Here is a 21,355-nt window from a genome sequence, read left to right on the forward strand (position 1 = left end):
AACATGGTAGATAAAACTTGTTTAAAATTCCTTTAGGCTAAACTGAAGAAGTGATACACAAACTTTAGAATCTTGATGGGAAGCTAGACAGGTTGCAAGAAACTGAATCTCAAATTAGCTGACAGAATAATACAGGTACGAAGGTTTGGCAAATTACTTCTAACTACCATTTTCAAATAAAAGACTGTACCAAAAAAAAATTATCATTTACCAGACTAGGTCACTAGTTAATTTTGACCTAGGTCCAAACTAAAAATTTCAAGAGAGTCAAGAAACATCCTAAAGTTTTTTCATTTATAAAAGTTATAGTACTACCCTAAACTCAGCATCTCCTCAGAGTTATACCAGCTCAGATATGTTAGAGCAAAGAATTGCTAACAAGGTGGTGAATGAAGCATTTTGTTACCCACAGTTTATCATAAGTTTAGAATTAGTCATGTCATCCTTGCCAGTTCATTTCTATTTCCTAACTGGAGGAGGGAGGCTGGAGAGGTTGATGACTTCCTGACATCCATTTTTTCTGCTATGCTAATACATAGAGGAATATGGGTGAAACACCCCAGTTAAACTTCAGAAAATAAGTTACACATTTGAATCAAAAGAAAGCAACTAAGTAACTATGACTTTTCTTCAGCGAGATTAAGAAACAAGAAAAATAGCATTTAAACAACAAAAATTACATTTTTAAGATGGCCGTTCCAGTAGAAAGCTTTCAAATAGCTTTTAGTTTAGACATTCATTCTTTTAAAAGGGTTACCAATAGAGGGAAAGGGTGAGAATGAAGAATGTGATTACTCAGTCCCTTCAGATAAAATGGGTTCCTGTCTCAGTTTTTTTAATTATATGAAGTGTTAAGCACTGACAGTTTTAGGACACTGAGCAGGGACTAAACAGAAATACTACGCCACATTAAAACTGTACTGATAAGCAAACTGCTCCCTGTGAGTTGCTCATTACTCACGAGTTCCCATTGTGGAAAAAGATCCATGATCCTGTCAGGGAAGAGAGCATTCTCAAGTCATACGTTCTGTGTTTCTGGACAAACTTGCATTCCATTTTCTTGGGGGGACAAACAGCTTGAGTCTTCCATTCAAATGTTACAGCACAACCAAGAGTCTCACTGAGAAGGTATGGGCTCCCAATACCAGCATTTTCATCACATGTAAAGATAATGGTAGATTCCTTTCTTGCAATTGCTATAAGGTGAAAGGTTGGAAAAAAAGAAAAAGCATATTTTACAAGAGGATTGCAGGCATGTATAGATTTTAGTGCAGCAAAATCTCTGTGTTAGCTAAGACCCTTGTGAATAAAGTATAGGAAGTACTTACTGCTACTACAGAATCCCCACTTTTCATCTCCCTGGTAGTTTTCAGTCGTAGCACACCATGGCCTATCCTTCCCTTCTGTAATACATTCCTCATAGGTCTTCCCTTTGTACTTGAAGGGGAACACACAGAGCTGTCCCTTGTCAGTCACTGAGAAGGAAAGGTATAATCTCATAACTACACACAGTAGAATAAGAGGCACATCCATACTTGGAATCTTATTCAAAGACTGTACTTCAATACTAAAGAAAGGTCGGGGCAGACAGCAGAAATACTGAAACATTGAATTTAAAGCCAATTACAAAAACAGATGTAGCACACAATTAGCTACAATGATTCCTACAGAAAAGCTGCATTGTCTCTCCCAGGGAGATACACATTGATGTTGCAGATTAGTATGACACTTGTGATTCAGCAAAGCTACATGTTTCTACTGCTATATGTAAAATCTACCTTGCTTCTTCCTGTCACAAAAAAACCTTAAATATTAAGGGAAAAATATCCTGACATGTTTTGAACATAAAGAATGGGTCTGCTCCAATCTCACCTGGAGGGCACTGATCACCTCCTGTATATTGCAGGATGACTGTTTCATCCTGGTGGCTATAGTCCAGTCTCATTTCCTTTATGTTTCCAAAAGATGATACACCATTTTTAGATGTCAGACACACTGCCCCATCTCTGCATTTTCCCTGGGGCAAGCCTACACTGCACACACCGACGTGGTAATTGTTGGATCCAGAAAATACCTGTGTAGACAATCAGAAGCATCACAGCAAGTCTAGAGTCAATACTTAAAAAAAAAAAAAACCAAAACACACACGTGCTTCATAAACCAAGCCTCAGGCAGCACATGCATAATGCAGGAGGAAAAGATAACTAATTTTGCAAGTCTGGCCTTCCTTAATATGACAAAACTGCAGATAAAGCACACAGGAGCACAGACAAAATACATTCACAGACCTTTTTCATTCACGATTCTGTCAAAGGTGAAGATTTCTTATTCCTTTACCCATCACTGTGTCCATTAACTTCACTCTCAAAAACATGAAAGTGTTATATCCTCTAACATTATTCCCCCTGTCAGAAGCCAAACAAGTATCGATATTGGCCACAGCATGTTTCAGCCTTTTCTCACATAGAACGCTTAAAAGAAACCCTTCCTGCAGTATTAAAACTTTTATAGCAATAGGCAATTATAAGTAAATAAATATCACACCACAAGAAGGCATTACCTCAAATGATCTTCCAGAAAGGCTGGTCAGGTTAAACGTATAGTGTAGCTGTTCATCAATCACAGAGCAGCCTAAAGTTTTCACTTTATCAGGACACACAAGTGGAGTTTCCCATTCAAACACAAATGTGCAGTCAACTTTCCTTATCATCTTTGGCTTACCCTGTTACCAAAGAACAAAGGAAGACATTTTATTTAATTTTTGGAGAGTTTGTTGTTGTCTCTGCACTTTCCCCTTTCCCCAGTGGTTAACCTCAGTTACTACCATGGCTAGACTTCATTGACTGCAGGACAAACACTGTATTATAACCAGTACCAAAAAACTTTAAAGGGAAGTGCATTCTACCTAGCTCCAGAACACAATCCAGGTACACAAACTTTCTTCTTAATTAGGATTGAGATTATGACATTCAGCTCAGTTGCAAAAAAGTGAGAGCTGTGCTTCTTGATGACAGAGAGCATTAAGAAATTTCACCGAGTTCAGGTTTAGAGAGAATACTGTTTATTTCATCACATTTTAAACTAAAGTATTAGTATGGTCTGTGTAATATTCTGAGCTGCCTCAAGTTTCAGCTCATGCCCTACGTTGATGGAAAATGGTTTCATGATCTTCAGCAAGCTCTAGTTTGACAAACATACTTAAGTGCTTCTCTACAGTTTGTTGAAGCATTAAAAAAATTCAAGTAATGTTAGATTCACATCACCATGCAAACTCAGTTTAGTGTTTGGGTGTTGACACAAAATAAAAACATAAGTAACTAATGCAAATTTTTTTAGTGTGTGATTATGGAAAAGGTTACATCATAGGGGGAACACTTCATAGTAATACCTGTACTGAACAGTTACACTGGTTCTTGTGTTAGCTTGAGGTACAAGTAAAAACTTTAGGATCTAAACAAGGAGCAATACAGCATTAAGATCATCAATAAGTTATCATTACATTATTTCTGTGGAATCTGATCCTTGAAATCATCAGAACCTGTTACTCTCAGCTTAAAGTTCATGCAATCAATAAAATTTTGGCCAGTCAAGAACACAAATTATACTTCTTGAAGCAAGTCCATCCATATATTATAGAAACAAATCCTTGATTTAGTTTTAAACAAAGCTAACACTGGTTATTACCCACTTTCAATTACACTCCAATGCCAATGTAAATTTAATAGATATCTTACCAGACTAGTTCCTTGGCTGCAGTGAAATACAATAACAGAAGTATAGTTCAATCCACTGCTTATCTGACAAGGAGTAGTGCTGTTGTAAGTGATGTAAACTTCATTTGCTGCCTTATTGAACTGGGGAGGTTCAGTAACACGACCAATATCCTACACAAGCAAAAATATTTATCAATAGAATTATAGGACACACTTAGATTCTAGATCAGCCCAGAGATTCAGACCAATTCAGGTTCATATGTTTGGTTTACATGGGAGCACAAATACAAAATAACACAAATACAAAAAAACAGCATTCTAATCTCAAAGAACAGCCATTACATTTCAATCCTAACAAAACACAAGTTGAGCAATTCAAAACAGTTTTTGAACAGTTTTTGACTAAGCTTAACAAAAGCCAGAGAGTTTCTGCCTCTTAGAGGCAGATTCTTCTTTATTTACATCAATGTGCCAAATTCCCAACGCATCACTTAAAAATAACATTAACAACAGAGTAAGGTCCCTAAATGAAGGTTGAAATTCATGGAAAACAATCACAGCTTTTTATGTCTATCTTCTAGAGCTTACAAACAAGCCCTCAAAAGCAAAAGCCTAGATCTTTTCCAAGGTAATGACACAGACAACTTAGTCAATTCTCTTTAACAGGTTTGCTATTTATGTAGCTGTCAAGTTCTTACCTGAAAGACCTAAGTGCATTTTGAAGCACACCAGCATATTGACCACTTTCAATTGCAACAGGCTATCACAAGATCAATTAAGCCACAGAATGGCTAAGACATTCTGCTTGCCAGTGTACATATTTGGCACACAGCACTTTGACACACAAATTTTTCTCACTACATGAAAAAAATTCTCTGTAGCAATTTTTATATTTATCACTGTCTGGATGTCAGAAGATTCAGTAAAGATCACTGGGGTTCAGTATAGGAAAATACTCCTTCAAAGGGAAAACCAATAAAAGAACTTTGCAGAAGAGATTTTAAATCTGCATTCCATTTCTTTAATCCACCAGTTCAATTTGGGTCTCAAATGGTCAAGCTTCTGGTTCAAATTGGGTCTGTAGGTAGGGGTACTATATTAAACTATTAGGTAAATGCACATTTCAGTGATTCTTGGCATTGTACTCACTATTGGCGATTCATTAACAGGAACCATGCAAACAGCTGCTCCAGGTGGGCAATTGACATCTTTGATAGGATTGAGAGGTTCACAAATGTTGATGTAGAAGTCTGGAGAAACATCTGTAGTGCCTTCATCTACAAATGCCTCATAATACCCAGTGCGATGGATCAGAGGAGACAGGTCAACAATGGAACTGTCATTCATTACTGAGCACTTCACCTACAAGAAGGTACATTTACTACTTTTATTACTTGCTTTGATTAATTGACAAACATCTTCTCTTTCTTGGGGCCAGAAGCATGGCTACATTTAAAAGTTCCAAATCTAAGTATAGCAGCATTTTTTATAATTGTTGCTTTTCTATAGATACTAAGCACCTACAAGCAGCATATGAAAAACCTTAATCATTTAAACATTCTTATGGAATGGAGTCATATCAGAACAATATCAAGACAAAGCTCTGGCACACATACTCTAGCATACATAATTACTATGACTTCATAAGATCAGGCCCCATGCCTTCTCCTCCTCATCTCCACCACCTCCAACAAACAAGCTTGGTTATAATATTATAACAATGGAAATTTAGTGTACTGCAAGTTGATGGCTAGAGTATTAACTTTCCTCAGAATCAATTTCACACACTCTTAACGTGTATAAATCTACTGAGAATCTATGAGAAATTTAAGAAATCTGTTCTTTTTTAGATACTGGAAAAGGAGCAACTAACAAAATTACCATTAAATTTCAGGACAAATAATTTTTGCTACCTAGATATCGTTACACTGAAATACCTCGGGTCACTGAGAAAAAAGGGAACAGAAGTGTACTAAGGGTCACCAAATAGAACTAACAGGCTAGAAAACACAATGGGATTGGGTATAGTTGATTTGTACTGTAGCATGGTACATATTGCTGAAGGGGAAACCAGAACTGTGTGCAGCTGAAGGAGAGGATGTGACAGTTCCTGCTGGAGAAAGGAAAACTGGAAGACGTTTTCCTAAATAAAATCAAGAGCTACTGTAGTATTGTAGAAACTGATGAGGAAGAAAAACAACTTGTTGCAAAGCATGATGGCCACACTAGAAACAAAGTCACAAAGCAGCAAAAAGAATGATTAGGCAGATTCACAAAAGAAAATACAAATTGATCCAGTAGTTCATTTAGCCTTCTTTTCCTAGTGCTGCCTTTTACCCTATGCACCCACCCACTACTGGTCATTTTTAAGTAGCTAAAATTAACTAAAGACTACGTCAAAGCATCGTCTGGAGCACCAGTCCAACTAAACTGACCAGATTATGTTGTTACAGCACATACTGTACATCAGAAGCAGATTCTAAATTCACACTAACAAAGTTTATTGGGTTTTGCACTGAGCAAACTGATTGTGCCTGGCCTGGCCTCTAGTCACCTGCCTAGAAACAAAGACTATCCCCATGCAGAGAGATGCTATGCATCTTAAGTCAACCCCAGCTCTGCTGGCCTGCTGCACTGGAGGGTCTTCACCATCACTTCCCAAAATGACACCCTTATGGCTTCCATCTGAACTGTACAGAGAAGCACCTGTGTAGGTTCCACAAAGGGGTTATCCTCAAGTGTTGGAAGTTTTAACTTGCCTCAACACACAAAGCAGGAGTCAGTCAAGTATTGCTCACCCCTGTTGAAAATGTCAGTACAGAAAGCATTCAAGAACTCCTATATGAACTTGAGCTCTGTACTACAGGAAGAAACCTTTCCCTCAAGGAATTTAAAATATACTGCTATTATAGCTAACTCTCCTCCGAAATTTAAAATCCCTCGAGTGTTTTCTGCAAAAGTAATTCTTACCTCTTCTTCACATGCCAAGGAAGTATGCCAAGAGAAGTAACTAGTGCATGACTGCTCATCAAAAGACACAAAAACAGGCCGGCTCTCATCTCCAGCATCAGACTTGCATACAAAGCTGAAATAGCTTTTATGCTTCAGTGCAGGGTCTGCAGGGCAAGGATCTCCATCTTCATAGACAAGCTTTAATACCTGATCTTCATAACTTAAAGTTTTACTCTGTTTTCCAGCATTAACTGGTTTTCGGCCACCTGTGATGCAGACAGCTAAAGTGAAAAAAAGAAAAATTAGGAAAACAAATTAACTCTGATGCAACTGCCCTGAAAAACTGCACCATACGACATAAAGAGCAGGAAACTTAAGATTTTAGCATCACTTAAATTTTCCTAAGAAAGAAGGGCTTTGCCACACCACCCAGAGCTGCCATTACACTGAGCTGAACTGCACAAAGACCAAATATTGCCTTTATTACTTCATTAACCAGCTGAATAGACTGCACCTATACATGCTTAAGCAGCCACAGTGCAGTGTTTGGTAATCACTTTTCTGAAAACCAAGCAAATTATCCAAAATGCCAGATAGATTATACATACTTTCATCGAGATACCTCTTAGAAAACAAATCCAACTTCTAACTCCACAAAAATCATTTTCACAATAAGCAATACTATTCTAGCATCTACAAGTTTAAGTATTATTTCATATTCAATTTGATAGAAGAGCTAGTAATTCAATCTGCAATTAAGCAGCTTTAAAAAGTTAATTAAGCATAAAGTTAACTTCTACTGATGTTTCAGAAGCACCCAGAACAGAAAGCTAGAAAGAGGACTGATAAAAGTTTGAAGTGCAGACACAAAGCCCAGTGCAGCTGCATTACAGCAATGCATCGCTATGAAGTTCACTCCAGCTGGAAGATTGTCTCCATTTTGGCAGCATTAAAGACATGCAGCAGAAGCACCTACATTCCTGCCCTCATATCCAAAAAAATACCCATTCATAGGAACTACAGAGACTGGGACTTGAAGTGAGCCCATATGAATGGTCTCAAGTAAAAATATATGGCCTCATTTCCTAAACAGTTTTAGGTTCTTTTCCTAGTCAATACAGCCACCAGCTGTTCCCTACACTCCTCCTGCATTTGCAGTAAAACATCACATTTTGCAGTAAACTTGAGCATAAGCATTTCTTTTGGTTACCCAATAGTCAATGATTACATTACCAGAGGGGATAAGTTGCTTACCAGCTCCATTAGCACATGAACTTTTAGCTTCAGCACAAACATTCAACTCAATTACTCTGTTGTGTGAATCACTGATGGTATAACCAGATTCTCGCTTTAATGATGTCAAATCAAAGAGGTGGCCTACAGAGAGATCAGGGAACAACTTAATCTCTTTTTCAGATTCAAAATCAAGACATTTATTTGTATTATAATAATGCTGTATTGTAATAACTTAATTTAGAAGGAAAGTTAAGCAGACACTATTGTCCTGCTAGCTTACAAAGGCAAATAGTTACTTATTCACATTAAAAGGGGAAAAACTAGTTTTGAACTATGAACTATTTATGTTCCATGTATTGCAGTACAAGAGATTTCTACCCTCAGTAAGCTTCTTAGTCACTCTCCAGAGGATGTGTCACACTGCCCTTTTCTAACAAAGTCCCTCAAGAACACAAACACAGTAGTGTTGCTTCCAGCAGCCTCTTCCACATACAAAATTCTGAGGCCTCCTCCTTACCTGTTGCAGGATTGGTTACCCGACAGTCATTTTGCACATTGCTTTTAATAGGACATGCAGCAGCAGTGAACCATAAGAAGGTATATTCACAATCTTCAATGGCAGTTATAAGTTCTGGCTTTGATTCCTGAACACAAAACAGTGGAGAGAGTGACATCCCTATAGAGTAAGATTCCATGCCAACAGATTTATCCCTGCAGCCTGTAGCTGAGCTCAGTTCAAACATCAGTCCTAAAACCTGACAGATCACGGTGGCCAAGTGAATTAAATCCAAGGACGGCGTACTTAACTGTGATTATTTCAAATACACAACAGTACAGAATCATTATCAGGAGAAATAAGATTAATGAGATGAGAGCTAAAGGTAGCCTAGGGCAACAGAAAATCCAAAAGGTGATTCAAGTCTCATCAAGTGGAGGAGTACTTAGTGGCAATGCACACAGATGTGAAAGAGTTAAGAGCCAATAGCATATTCACTACTTGAACCATTTCCCAAGCTGCACTACATTCATCTTCAAGACATAAGCAGATGATATGAAGTTATTTGAAGCTATTACAGATGACAAAACTTGTGCTAACAGAGTGTAAAAAACGATCTCTTGAAGATTGTTCAGCGTCTAAAATTCAAGCATTTATTAAAATCCCAGCAGAAGGAACCCACTTACAATTCTGTTTTCATCACACTTGAGGCGCAATATTGTTGTTTTCTTCCGAATTTTATCCGGACACTGATCTCCATTAATGTATTTCAGGATAAAAGTGACATTTTCCCAACGAGGACCGTCAGCCACTTCCCCAAGACTGGTACACTTTGTACCCTCAACGAGGGAGGCAGCAGCATCAGAAGGACAGGAACCTATACAGAGAAACAAAAACTGCTTTATTACTCCAAAAGTTAATAAGGTATACTTGCCTGAAATAAAAGTCCACTACTCTACTTTCAGGTATATCATGGCTGACCTCCAAGCCATTGACCCAACCATACTCATTGGGGTGCATTTTCCCCAAAAATCACAACTAGCAGCAATTGTCTCACTTCACTTTAACGTCATGCAAAAAGCAGTGGCAGCTACCACAAGGGAAGTAGACTACTACAGAGTGGAAGGCTACAGTGTGGCCTTGCACTGCATGAAACAGAGTCAGTCAGAAGATGCCATAGCGAAATTCTGAACTGATTATTTTCACCTCTAAGAGATATAGCAAACTTTGGAAAAGGGCAGAAGAGCTGGAGTGCCAAGGTCATCAAGAGAAGAGCTGCTAGTGAATCTTTACCCACTAAGCAGACAGAAATCAGGTTCATACCTTTACCTTTCCCTCTGGTGCTAAAATCACACCACTGTCTTCACATACTTTACTTTGTGATTTATTTCACTCAGAACAGCAGTAGTGTCCTACCACTTGCCTTCCCTAGCTGTAAGAAGAACACATTTATACTTTCACTTACGTGTAGCACTATATGGTACTAAGGGCTTGCAGACATTAATATAGTATTTCTGGGTAGTAGCAGATAGAGCAATGGCCTCCCAGTTCTCTCTATGTCGTGTCAGGGATGAAAAGTCATAGAATCTTCCTTCATCATCCCTGTACAAAAGATTAAAGGTATGTAAAATAATTCAGCATTTTAAAGTTTCAATTCTTAAGTTACTACAGTAATTTTAACCTGGTAACTCTAAGCAGAGTGTTTCACTGGAAAAGGCGTCTGCATTAGATGCAGTGCTCCCCAGAAACTTGAAATCCAATAGAGGGATATATCACTGCACCAGCTATTCCCACAGAAACGGTCCACATGCACACAGCTCTCAGCCAATGCAAGAGTAATTCCAATTTTTAATTCAAGCATGGTGGCTTTCAGTGTATGACAAGCATACACACAGTTACTGTGAAGTTTTACCTTAGGGTGGAGACCTACAATGAGGCCAGATGTTCAAATTCTGGGCCAAATATTAGCTACATTTGACCCCACATCCAACCTTGGTTGTGACAGATATAAATGACATTTTCCCTGAACCACTGTTTGGTGGATTTTCCAAACAGACAGCTATAGTCTTATTTAAATTAGCTATTATTAAATAACAACTAGACACTTACAGCAACCTAACACACTCAGCATTCAACCATCAATAAATACATATCAAACACTTCCCTTTTATTATTCCCCAGAAGAATCTCCAAGTTGGTTTTTTCACCAGTGAAATTAGTTTTCATAAGCACAAATTGCAAAAGTTATTTAAAATACTACTCATTGGCATTGAATGCTACATTAACTGGTCAAAACATAAGAGGTAAAGGGGCAGTGCTGTTGCACCAAATTGCAAGAAGGTTGCATTTGTGCCTCTCAACATAGGGCTCCATTTTAATTTTGTGGAAACAACTTACTTGTAGGAGCACTCAGTAGATTTAACAGGTGGGCAAGCATACTGAGTATGCCATTCAAACATGTAGGTGCAGTCTGGAGTTTCCTTCAAAAATACAGGCTGAAAGAAGGCAACACAAAATGAATTTGCTTTTTCATTTAGGAACATTAAAACTATGAAATGTCTCAGTCATGCCTCAGGAAGATCCCAGAACACACATGTTATCTCAGACCACACTATGCCTCTGACCAGCTAAAAAAAGCACGGCTTCTCCTAAAGCTGAGTTTATTCACATGCACACTTCTGATAAAGGAATTAAGAATCACTGCCTCCCCCATGAAGTAAGAGAAAAAGTAATTCTAGACACCATTGTTTAAGAACAGTAAGGGAAGCACAAATACAGACAGATACTAAAAGCAAGTAATCAGCTTATTTTAGTCTGGCTATATAATACCTGCTCCCCTGCACATTCAACCTTCTACCTTTTATTTCTTACAAAGAAATAGCTGTTATTTAAAGAATAGCATTCCTTCCCAACTTCTCCAAGAGCTTTGGTAATGACAGACATCCCTTAAAGGAACAACATGCACTGATCTGCCTGAGCAATGATAAAGATACCATCCATAAACAGGATATTCTAAACATTCTTCCTTTTTTTGTCCCCTCACAGACCTTTGAATCGCCTGTCTAATCTGTAAATGATTAGGCACAGTCATGTTCTTCACACTAACCTTCTATACTTTAAAAAAAGAAGGCAACTCTGGAAAACAGTATGTACAGGAAACATGTTTTGAAACTAACCTCAGATGGAGTCTTGTCACAATAGAATAATATAGCAGTTGATCGTTCATATATTTTATGACATTTTTCTCCACTGGTGTAATTAATCATTATTAAACCATTTTTGAAAGTCAGTTTGTCTGTACGTAAGCCTAGAAACAAAGCATTGAGAAAAGTCAACAGCTACAGTAAAAACAACTGCAGTAATGCCTCTGGGACACAAACAGCAATAAAATGCACAACTAAAGAACAGATAGACAGACCCCAACCTTCCTCTAAAACTTGCAGTTCAGTTACTGAGGGACTACTGCTCCAGCACAGTAAGAATGAGCTCATTCATTATTGAGTGCCAAGGTAACTACACATATGACATTTTACCTGCACATTAAGCAAAAGCAGTGAGCTGCTTTATCTCGTTGGATGTACTAGATTAGCAAGAACCATTCTTCTATTACATCCTGGTTAATCTTCCCGTTCCCTAAGTTTGTTTAGGTAAGTGCAGTACCTGCTACTTTTAAGAAAGCACGGTCCATCTTCTTTATTTGACATGATGCAACACTGTGACCCTTTCCACCGCAAGGTTCTGTTATGTCTCCACAAACTCTGAAGTAGTAGTCATACTCATCTGTACTCACTTTGATGTCCTCATGGGAAAGTGGCTTCAGGTTAAAAACGTGACCATACCTTGGATCTTTTACCTGGCAATCATTTCCTTTAAAGAGAAGTTAAGAATTTAAAGTACAACTTAAAGATCTTACCAGCCTTGCCAAATACACTGGGCACAATCAAGGCTTACTGGACAAATAAGGCCACAAAAAAGAGTAGCTACTTTAGGGCAGTGATACTGAAGAACCATCTTAGTTCAGCTAAGCAATTCATTTCAGGAAGTCACCAATATCCAGAACTGTGTGACTATATATAAATGGCACATTTGTTTTATAACCACCACTAAAGCAAGATGCAAAAGTCACACTGTAGTTCAAAAACTGCCTCAGAGTGGTCTCAAGTTCTTCCTTCAGCTGCGCTAAAGAGAATCAAAGATACTAAGTCCAGAACTTGCTTAATTATCTGGAAAGAACAGCAAGGTCACAAGATCAAAGCAAAAGGTGTCCTAGATGTCAGTCTTGTGTCCTCTTTTAACAGCTCTGAAGTCTGCTGAGTTAAGAAAATAATCAATGAGAAGAAATATTTACTCCAGCTTACAAATCTACAAAGATGCCTATAAAAGAAGGTTTAGGAAAATTCTCATTTCATGAGTCTCATTAGCTGATAAACATCAGTGACTTTGCTGTTGATCAAGAGCTCAGTTTTAAAGTGACCCTTTGCTCAATATTCTGAAGCTTTTTAAAAAAACAGATTCTATCACTTTAATATTATGCTTTTCTCAATCATACAAGTTGGTACCAAGCTAAAGACATCAGTTTTCCTCCCTTCGAAACCACAAGTCAGTCACTGGTGTCCTGCACAGTAATTATGTGCTGCAGAGCAGTAGTTTGTGAACATTCCTCATGCCATGTCAGATCATTGGCAGTTTCAATAATGTCTAGGACATTGTGATAGTTCCTTCACAGGAAGTCCAGATGTTTTATAAGGAATTATCTACAAGCAGCAAAACAAAGCCTGCAAGGGCAGAGACAATTCCTACACATTCAATCTTCCATCTAAGAGACTACCATGTACCAGTTGGTGATTTCTTGTTGTCCATCCTGGAGTCAACATCCTGGAGTCAAATACAAACTGAGACTCCCCCACTGGCCTCTCCTCCACTCTCTAACTAGGCTCAAGTTTTGTCTTGCTTCTAAGCTTTAGTGAGGGGCAGGGAATGACTTGCCAGGCACAGAATCAACTCTGCTTTCATGAAACCTGATGCTATAATATTTATGAGCAAGTCTAGTAGTACAATGCTTTCTCAAAACAGTATTATTACTCTAATCTTCTTCTCCTAGATAGCCAAGTACATTTGCCTGTCATCCATTGTACTTTTAATGTTAGATAGGACTTGTAGTTAGTTTAAAGCTCAGAATAAACATTGTTCCACAAGCCAACACTTTTTACAGAAAGATTCACAGGGCAAGAAACCAACATAGTTTCATTCAAGTATTTATTACTTGTACAGTTTGATTGATACTTTAAAGCTCAAATAACTTACCTTCTGCTTTGTGAACAGGACATGCTGCCAAGGTCCTCCAAACAAAGACAAACTCACAGTCATTCTCTTGCTCCAGCACTGGTGATCCCTACAGAAAAGAGCCAATTTCAGGAGGCTTACTAATAATTATACTGCAAGTCTCAAAACGTACATGCGTGGCTTTTTTTTTTTTTAACTGCAGTTGCACAGTTTAAAGCCTCCATTATCAAATTTCAGTATTCATGTTCAGCAAAGAGCTGCTTTTGGTGGGATCACAAGATCCCATGATACTTCACTATTGTGTTCTACAGGTTCAGTAGAACACACAGAGCTTTAATAAGAAGAGACAAGGAAAAACCCAGTATGTAACATTTTACTTTTTAGAACCAGTCTCTCCATTTTAAGAGAAGTGAGCATGGTCTATTCTGGTACAAGCACTAAAAACCTCATTAGTAGCAAGTGGAACAGAAAATCACCGTTGTCTGATCACACTGGAAGATTATACGTGTAGAATAACGCTGATTGTCTTTGCATGTGTCACCATTCAAGTAGATAATGCTCAACGATCCATCAATAGCAGCCTGGGGGTTTATCTGGATGACTCCAAGGTTCTTGCTTTTATCAGTGTATTTCACACAAGATCCTATGGCTCCACCTACAGGAAAAAGAGGTGTATTTTAGTTCAAAGCTTCGACAACTAGAATTAAATTGATTGTAAAATAATATAACAGGGTAGCTTTAAGAAAGCTTTGAAGTAAACAGTCTCAAACTCCTGAAGGAGAACACAACACACACATATTCATCAATGCAGTTAGAGTCATTGTGTACCTAAAGCCTTTGAGGAAGAGAACAAGTTACTCCTGCATACTTAAATCTTTCAAACTGCCCTAATTTATCTGGTTCCACAGACTCATAAGAGACTACAGTACAGTTAAATATATTACGTTGGCTAGAAGTGCAGTAAGACATGGCATAAGCTTCTCATTCTGGCCTCATTCAGTTAGGAAGCTTCAATAACATTTGACTTTCTGTATTAGTTTCAGCTTAGTAGAGTTAGTTTTCTTCACAGTGGCAAATATGGGGCTGTGCTTTGGATTTGTGCTGAACACAGGGGTTGATAATATAGAGCATTTTTTTTGTTATTGCAGAGCAGGGCTTACACAGAGCCAAGGCCTTTCCTTTTTTTCTACTGTCACATGGCAAGAGAAACTGGGGAGGCTGGGAAGAGACACAGCAGGGGCAGGTGACCCAAAGGGATATTCCAGACCATATGACATGGTCAGTATATAAAGTGGGGGGAAGAAGGAGGAAAGAGGGACTTTTGAAATTGTGGTGGTTGTATTCCTAAGTTACTGTCACATGTGATGCAGCCCTGCTCTCCTGGAGATGGCTGAACACCTGCCTGCCCATGGGAAGGAAGGAATTCATGCCTTGTTTTGCTCTGCTTGTATGCCCAGCTTATGCTTTGCCCATTGAATTGTCTTTACCTGAAACCACAAGTTTTCACCTTTACCCTTCTGATTTTCTCCCTGATCCTGCTGGTAGGGAAGTGAGAAAGCAGCTGTAGGGGGCTGATTGCTGGCTGGGGTTAAACGATGACACTTTCCTATCTTCTTTTAAAAATAGTACTAAAATCACAGATCCTCACAAATACTGCCCTCAGTGCAATCTTCCCAAATGCATTAATATGCGTCTCAATGCAAGAGTCCTGAAAAGCATTAAGACTGCTCTCAGTTTGCAAAAGTCTGTTTATTAATATTCCCAATATATGTCACCCAAGTCTATGCTCTTTCTGCAATTAAATGGACAGGAGTCAATAAATCTTACTAAAATATCCAAGGAGTTCATTCTAAATATAAGGTCCTGCATCAGAAGACACAAGTTAAGACGTGCTTGCTGCTTGGCTTACCAGGACATCCTGTCACGTAGGGCAAGGGCTTGCAGACATTCAAAAAAAATGTTCGCTTTTTTGCTTCCTTTGAAGTATCTATAGCAACCCATGGCTCACCCTCTTTGCTCAAGTCACTTAAGTCATACTCATTGCCAGCAGCATCTAGAAGAAATGCAGTAAGCTGAGAGAACTTAACACTTGCAGCAGATTTGAAATTTTAAGTTTCACTGAAGAATACACAACTCAAAATAATTTTCAGAATCACATTAGATATGTATTAAGAGAATGCACTGTTGCCACAAAAACCTCACCATGTCAAATGTACAACATAGTTCCCTTTACAGTTACTTCCTAAATGTAACTTCTCCACAATTCACAGGTGCATTTTTACAGATGTCAATACTAAATTAACTCATTTTCTTCAGAGTTAGGCTGAAGCAGCATCAGTCACTATAATGATTAAATGTTTTTAAAGAAATTATCAACTTTCTTGTGTATACCACAATGTTTTAAATTAGCTTCTTTCCCTGTTTTTGTAAGTTAAGCCTGCTTCAAACAACTTGCCTCTTCTCCCACTCTACAGCTCCTACAAGGATTTTAAGCCTTACAAATGTCTTCACAACAGGAATTCTTAAAGCACTCCACTGAGCAGAAGTTTGCTGTTCAGTTAATCCTTTCAACATGGGACAGAACCCACTTAAATTACATGTACTTACCTGTAACCTGACAATCTACTGGAGCAGGAGCACAAGCCAGAGCTGTGTGAAACTCAAAGAAAGTATCATGGACGTCCAGCACACTGTTTATCTCCTCACGCACAAACTTAAGCTCTCCAGGATATGAATCATTACAAATGAAAGTCACTCTGAACATGTCTGATGTTCCTATAAAACAAACATTTATTTACTGATGGTTCTGTTTGGAACATTTGAATTTAAGTTCAAACTAATACTTGACTTCAAAACTATCTAACAGTTTCTTATTACTAACTGCGTTGAGGACAACACTACCTTACTGCTTATGGGGTTTTAGCTGTAAACATGCAAGCCTTCTTTAGAGAGCTATGAAAAATTGCCTAGCAGCCACCACCACATCTACAATTAAGAGACCAAAATGCCTTGACACTTTTCAAGAACATAATTACCTTCACTAACCTTTGTTCCTTACGTTCTTTGAAATATATGAAGAAACCGAAATACTTTAAAACGCCACCAGTGGTAACAGCAGCTTTTAAATTACATCACACAAAGTTTTGGGTTTGGGGGTTCTGTTTGTTTGTAAGAAGTTCAGTGTCATGACTGCAAGAACAACTAATACTGATCCTATCAAAGCACTGCATGTTAAGTTCTGTTTAGTCCTCAAGAAGTGACAGAATTACGTCAGGGAGAATTACAAAGGGAGTAGCATTTGTCATCAAAACGCTTAGTAGTGTTACAAAAATTGTAGAATCTCTCAAAGCAAAATACGTAAGAGCTTAATCACTGTTATATATTATATACAGAAATGTCACAACTGCAAAAATAAGAGATCGCACCCCAGCAATTTATACAGAGGATAAGCACGCCAAAGCATTTGAGGTTCCTGAATCCAAAACCCAGTTTTCCCCATGTCTTTTGCTGTTAAGATGTTACATTTCTTTCTATGAAGCTCAGTTTCAGTATAATTGGAGAGCATCTCATATCAAAAAACTAGATACACATTTTTCATTCATTTTATCTGCAAAAGAGACTTAAATTCATGAAGTACATGTAAATGAAGTATTACAGTACTAATTTAAAAAAGCTCCATACAAAAGAGTATAAGCTTACTGAAAATTGACCTTTCAGATATGGAAAAACTTTAGAGAGCATTATTATGTAACTGAAGCTGAAAGGTATTATTTCACTTACAAAAATAACCTGAGGTAATTTTGTTTTCCCAATCCATGACTATCTATTTCTCCATGCAAGGACCAGTATTTTTCATCTGCTAAGGAAAAAAACCCTGATATATATATATATATATATATATATACACACACACATATATATACACACACACGCACGCGCGCACACACGCACACACACTGTGTTGAGTCAATTTCCTAGAGTTTTGAAATGCACATGTATTATTGAAAACTGAGCAACTACCACCCTGTGTAACTTTATTTCTTCCTAAAATTTCCATATGAGCCTGCTTGCTTAAGTAATACCAAGCCAAACAGACTTCAGTACCTGAACAAAAGAAGGAATGAAGACCACTCACACTAAGTTTTTACAATACACTGTGTATTTCCTGAACTCACCTGATTCCACACGAAAAGGACCTCTGTAGGTAAGAGTCAGAAACCCTTCACTGGATAGATAAAGGGTTTTGTCCAATTCCAGTGGCCTCACAGGTGTCAGGTTTTCTCTTTCACATCCAGCAGCTGTTTTGCCGTTGATTTGACCACAATACGGCAAGTGCCCACAAATGTTTAGCTAGAAGTTTTGAAAACATTAGCTGCAGTATTAACTGCATCAGAAAAACAACGTCCACATAGCCATTTCTACATCAGTACAGAACTATTGTCTTTATTGTCAAGAACTATTTTAAAAAACACAGGTGTCTTGCAGTCTGGAAATGACAGACTATAATTCAACCATAATACAGTAAGAGTATCCTCAATCTTCAGATTACAGGGTCCACAAATTCTCCCCATTAGAAGTACAGGATGTGGTTCAGCAAGTTTATTCTTGGCCTGAAGATACCATTACAATATTATCTGTGACAGCCTAGGATTACTGACACATACAGATTATATTAAGAACACTGATATGGACAGACTAAATCCCTTTCTAGGCTTTTCCTAGAAATTTCTTCAGAATCAGCAGATAAATTGGTAGTACACAGCAGAGTCCATAAGGGGAAAATCACTCTCAGAAAGGCAGCCTCAAAAGTGTGGCTACCTTATGTTCACCAAGAACCAGAAGTTTTAATGCTTTTAAGACCATCCAAGATGAATGAAGTCATCTTTCTTTCCTTCCCTCAACCACAATGCTTTCCTGCCAACTCATACTTCCTAAGAGGACTGAGTGAAAGCTCCACTAGATAACTAAGCAAGACAAAAAAATGCAACAACAGTACTCATAAACAACAGATTGTACAGTCAAAATCCTTACCGAGAAAGTCTTCCCATTGCCAGTAACTGTATAACCCTCCTCAGATGCTAATGGCTGCAGGTTGAACAGAAAGCCAGTGTCTGGATCTTGCACAGAGCACGACTGGAGAAAAAAGTCACAACAAAATTATTTTCTCCTTCTACATTTCTTCTGTGTAGATTTTACCTCTAACTTGTCTTAAGAACCAAAGCAGTGATTTAGATACACTCCCAGCCTGCATACCAGAATACCAGAAAACAGCTCTGGCAGTGGTTTCTTTCAATTCTTTTGTACATTTATTAAAATTCTTTTTGCCCACTGACATTAGCCACACCCACATATCAAACTGGAATTTCACAGACAGCATCTATCATACTAGCTAAGAGAAGGAAATTTTAACTGAGGGCCGTCTTCACAGTAACATGTTTATGTTGAGACCTGTAAAGCAGAGGCAACTGAGTAGATTTCACAGCATATTCTGCATTGGAAAGGACCCACAAGGATCACTGAGTCCAACTCTTTAATGTATGGCTCATATGGGGATCAAACAGGGATCAAACCCTCAACCTTGGTGTTATTAGCACCATGCTCCATCCAACTGAGCTAATCTCAGGGTTTAGTGTGAAAAATAAAAAAGAGTCTCATCTGATGATCCACATAAAACAAGGACAATACACAGCCTTAGATACAAACTCAGTTTTACTAGCAATATAGCAAGGGAATTAAACATTAAATGAAGCATTCAAGAGCAAGTAAACTGGTCTCAAGAGAAAGCATCCGAATACTTTGGTCAGAAGTTAGACATTTCAGAAGCACTTCAAAAATAAAGCTGTAAGATATTATAAGACTACATCATGATCAATGTAAGACTTCACTTTAGTTAGTTTTCTTCAAGAACCATTTAAACACAGCAATTGAGAGTGCTAGAAAAAAAACATTGTACGTTGAGACTACAAATGCAACTCACACTCTCCTTTCTCACCTGAGAATCATCTTTTGTTTCCTTGATTGGACAAGCAGCCTCGGTTTCCCATAAGAAAGTAGCCACACAATCCAAAATAGCTATAAACCGTGGGCTGCTACTCTGAAAACAGATTGAAGAGGAAGACCAGAGTAAGTGTAATAGCTAACACTGCCACATTTGAGATTCCACCTTAAGAGAAACTGTCAGGTTCTTCTCAAAGACTTCACTACAAAAGCACATAATTCCCATCCCACTTCCCTCTCCCCAGTTTATTTTGAAGGTCATCACTGAAAACTTTGTCTAGTTAAACACCAAGCATTAGCCAAGAACTGAATCTGACACCCAAATATTCAGATTAAATTCAATATTTACTCTAGACATGTATAACTAGACCTTGTCTCAGACTAAGCTTTCAGGAGTTTTGGGGTGTAATACAAAGTCCATCATTAAATTAAAAAAAACAACAACAACAAAAAAAAAACCAGCAGAAATAAAGCAACAGAAGTCTGTTAGGTGAGGTAACAAGGTGAAAAGATTATTAATTATATACACCCCATGTCAGTGTTTTCAGACAAAAGCAAAGCAGTTCATAAATGCTCCATCTCACAGATTTTTTCACCACACGTCTTGGGCTAAAGATCATGTGGGTGAGGAGAGAGTAAGACCTGCAGATTCACAAAAAACCAGGGAGAACAAGTATACGCAAGGTTAAGTCTAATAGTCCCCTCAGTCTAAACTTCAGTATGTGGAGTTGTATCCCCAAAAGCCATATAGATTTTAGAATTCTAGAACAACAATCTACAGAGAATGCAGAACCTAAACCTGAGGATACATGTTACAATATTTTTCTGCTTAAGAGTGTCCACAGTGTTTGCAGTTTTAAGTACTCATGTATTTTTCATGCTACTTAGACTAGTCTGAAATATTATTGTTCATCAAGGCTGTTAGTTTTTATGTAGCTCTTGTTTATGATTAAATACTCAGACACATACTTCTCTAGCATCTAAATCAGCTTTGTTTTTATATCTCTGTTTTAAACCCTCAAGAAGTCTCCCTTGCGACAAGTCTGCTAAACACTACACATCTTCATGTGGCTTCATGTTACAGGATGAGAAACCTACTATGATGAAATAACAACTGGAAGATCATTTGTCCTTACCAGAGTGCCCCTGGAACAGACAAAGTGGATGGTGGTGGTATAAGTAGTTGTCTTTCCATCAGCATTGATGCACACGGAGCCATTTGCATAGGTTAAAGAAACATGTCCAGGTCTTTCAATTACTAATTCTTTGCTGGCAACACCAAGATTACTAATAGAGGTGACTTCAGAAAAAGAACCCTAGAAATAAAGAAAAGCATGTCAACAACTTCTAAAAAAATAGATACAACCAAAAAGAAGATACCTACAATAATACTCTTCTTCACAGGCTGAGAGTTTTGAAGGCAAAGGCATAGAGATACCTCCTCCTTTCTCTCCCATTCTGTATTCAATTTGCATGTATTTAACAGACAACCTCCAAAACCAGGTATGGTTTCATTTTTGTTGCTTATATTTTTAGTACAGTAAAGTGATTGCAGTACCTCAGAACACCTATCTGCATCTCCCAGGCTACATAGCTTAGCAACTTAAGGAGGTCTATGTCTTCTGCAATAGGTAGAATTTATTGTAGAGCTCTTTAAAACAACATGTGTAAGCCTCCA

The 21,355-nt window shown here is 38.0% G+C and overlaps 1 protein-coding gene across 1 annotated transcript in view; it reads right to left on the minus strand.

Moving 5' to 3' along the window:
- IGF2R (insulin like growth factor 2 receptor) overlaps positions 1-21,355 on the minus strand; it is a 58,099-nt gene that overhangs the window by 7,991 nt on the left and 28,753 nt on the right. Inside the window, exons 19-40 of the mRNA XM_062490001.1 lie at positions 20,814-20,993; positions 19,673-19,774; positions 18,712-18,813; positions 17,856-18,030; positions 16,288-16,455; positions 15,590-15,733; positions 14,157-14,335; positions 13,702-13,789; positions 12,058-12,264; positions 11,574-11,704; positions 10,795-10,892; positions 9,863-9,999; positions 9,084-9,274; positions 8,419-8,545; positions 7,920-8,042; positions 6,684-6,946; positions 4,863-5,075; positions 3,735-3,884; positions 2,561-2,722; positions 1,873-2,074; positions 1,329-1,475; positions 962-1,196 (exon numbers count right to left, since the gene is read on the minus strand). Of these exons, the coding sequence (XP_062345985.1) occupies positions 962-1,196; positions 1,329-1,475; positions 1,873-2,074; positions 2,561-2,722; positions 3,735-3,884; positions 4,863-5,075; positions 6,684-6,946; positions 7,920-8,042; positions 8,419-8,545; positions 9,084-9,274; positions 9,863-9,999; positions 10,795-10,892; positions 11,574-11,704; positions 12,058-12,264; positions 13,702-13,789; positions 14,157-14,335; positions 15,590-15,733; positions 16,288-16,455; positions 17,856-18,030; positions 18,712-18,813; positions 19,673-19,774; positions 20,814-20,993 (3,524 nt within the window). The remainder of the gene's footprint in view (positions 1-961; positions 1,197-1,328; positions 1,476-1,872; positions 2,075-2,560; positions 2,723-3,734; positions 3,885-4,862; positions 5,076-6,683; positions 6,947-7,919; positions 8,043-8,418; positions 8,546-9,083; positions 9,275-9,862; positions 10,000-10,794; positions 10,893-11,573; positions 11,705-12,057; positions 12,265-13,701; positions 13,790-14,156; positions 14,336-15,589; positions 15,734-16,287; positions 16,456-17,855; positions 18,031-18,711; positions 18,814-19,672; positions 19,775-20,813; positions 20,994-21,355) is intronic.

This window comes from Cinclus cinclus, chromosome 3 (assembly GCF_963662255.1).
Source record: "Cinclus cinclus chromosome 3, bCinCin1.1, whole genome shotgun sequence".
NCBI lineage: Eukaryota > Metazoa > Chordata > Aves > Passeriformes > Cinclidae > Cinclus > Cinclus cinclus.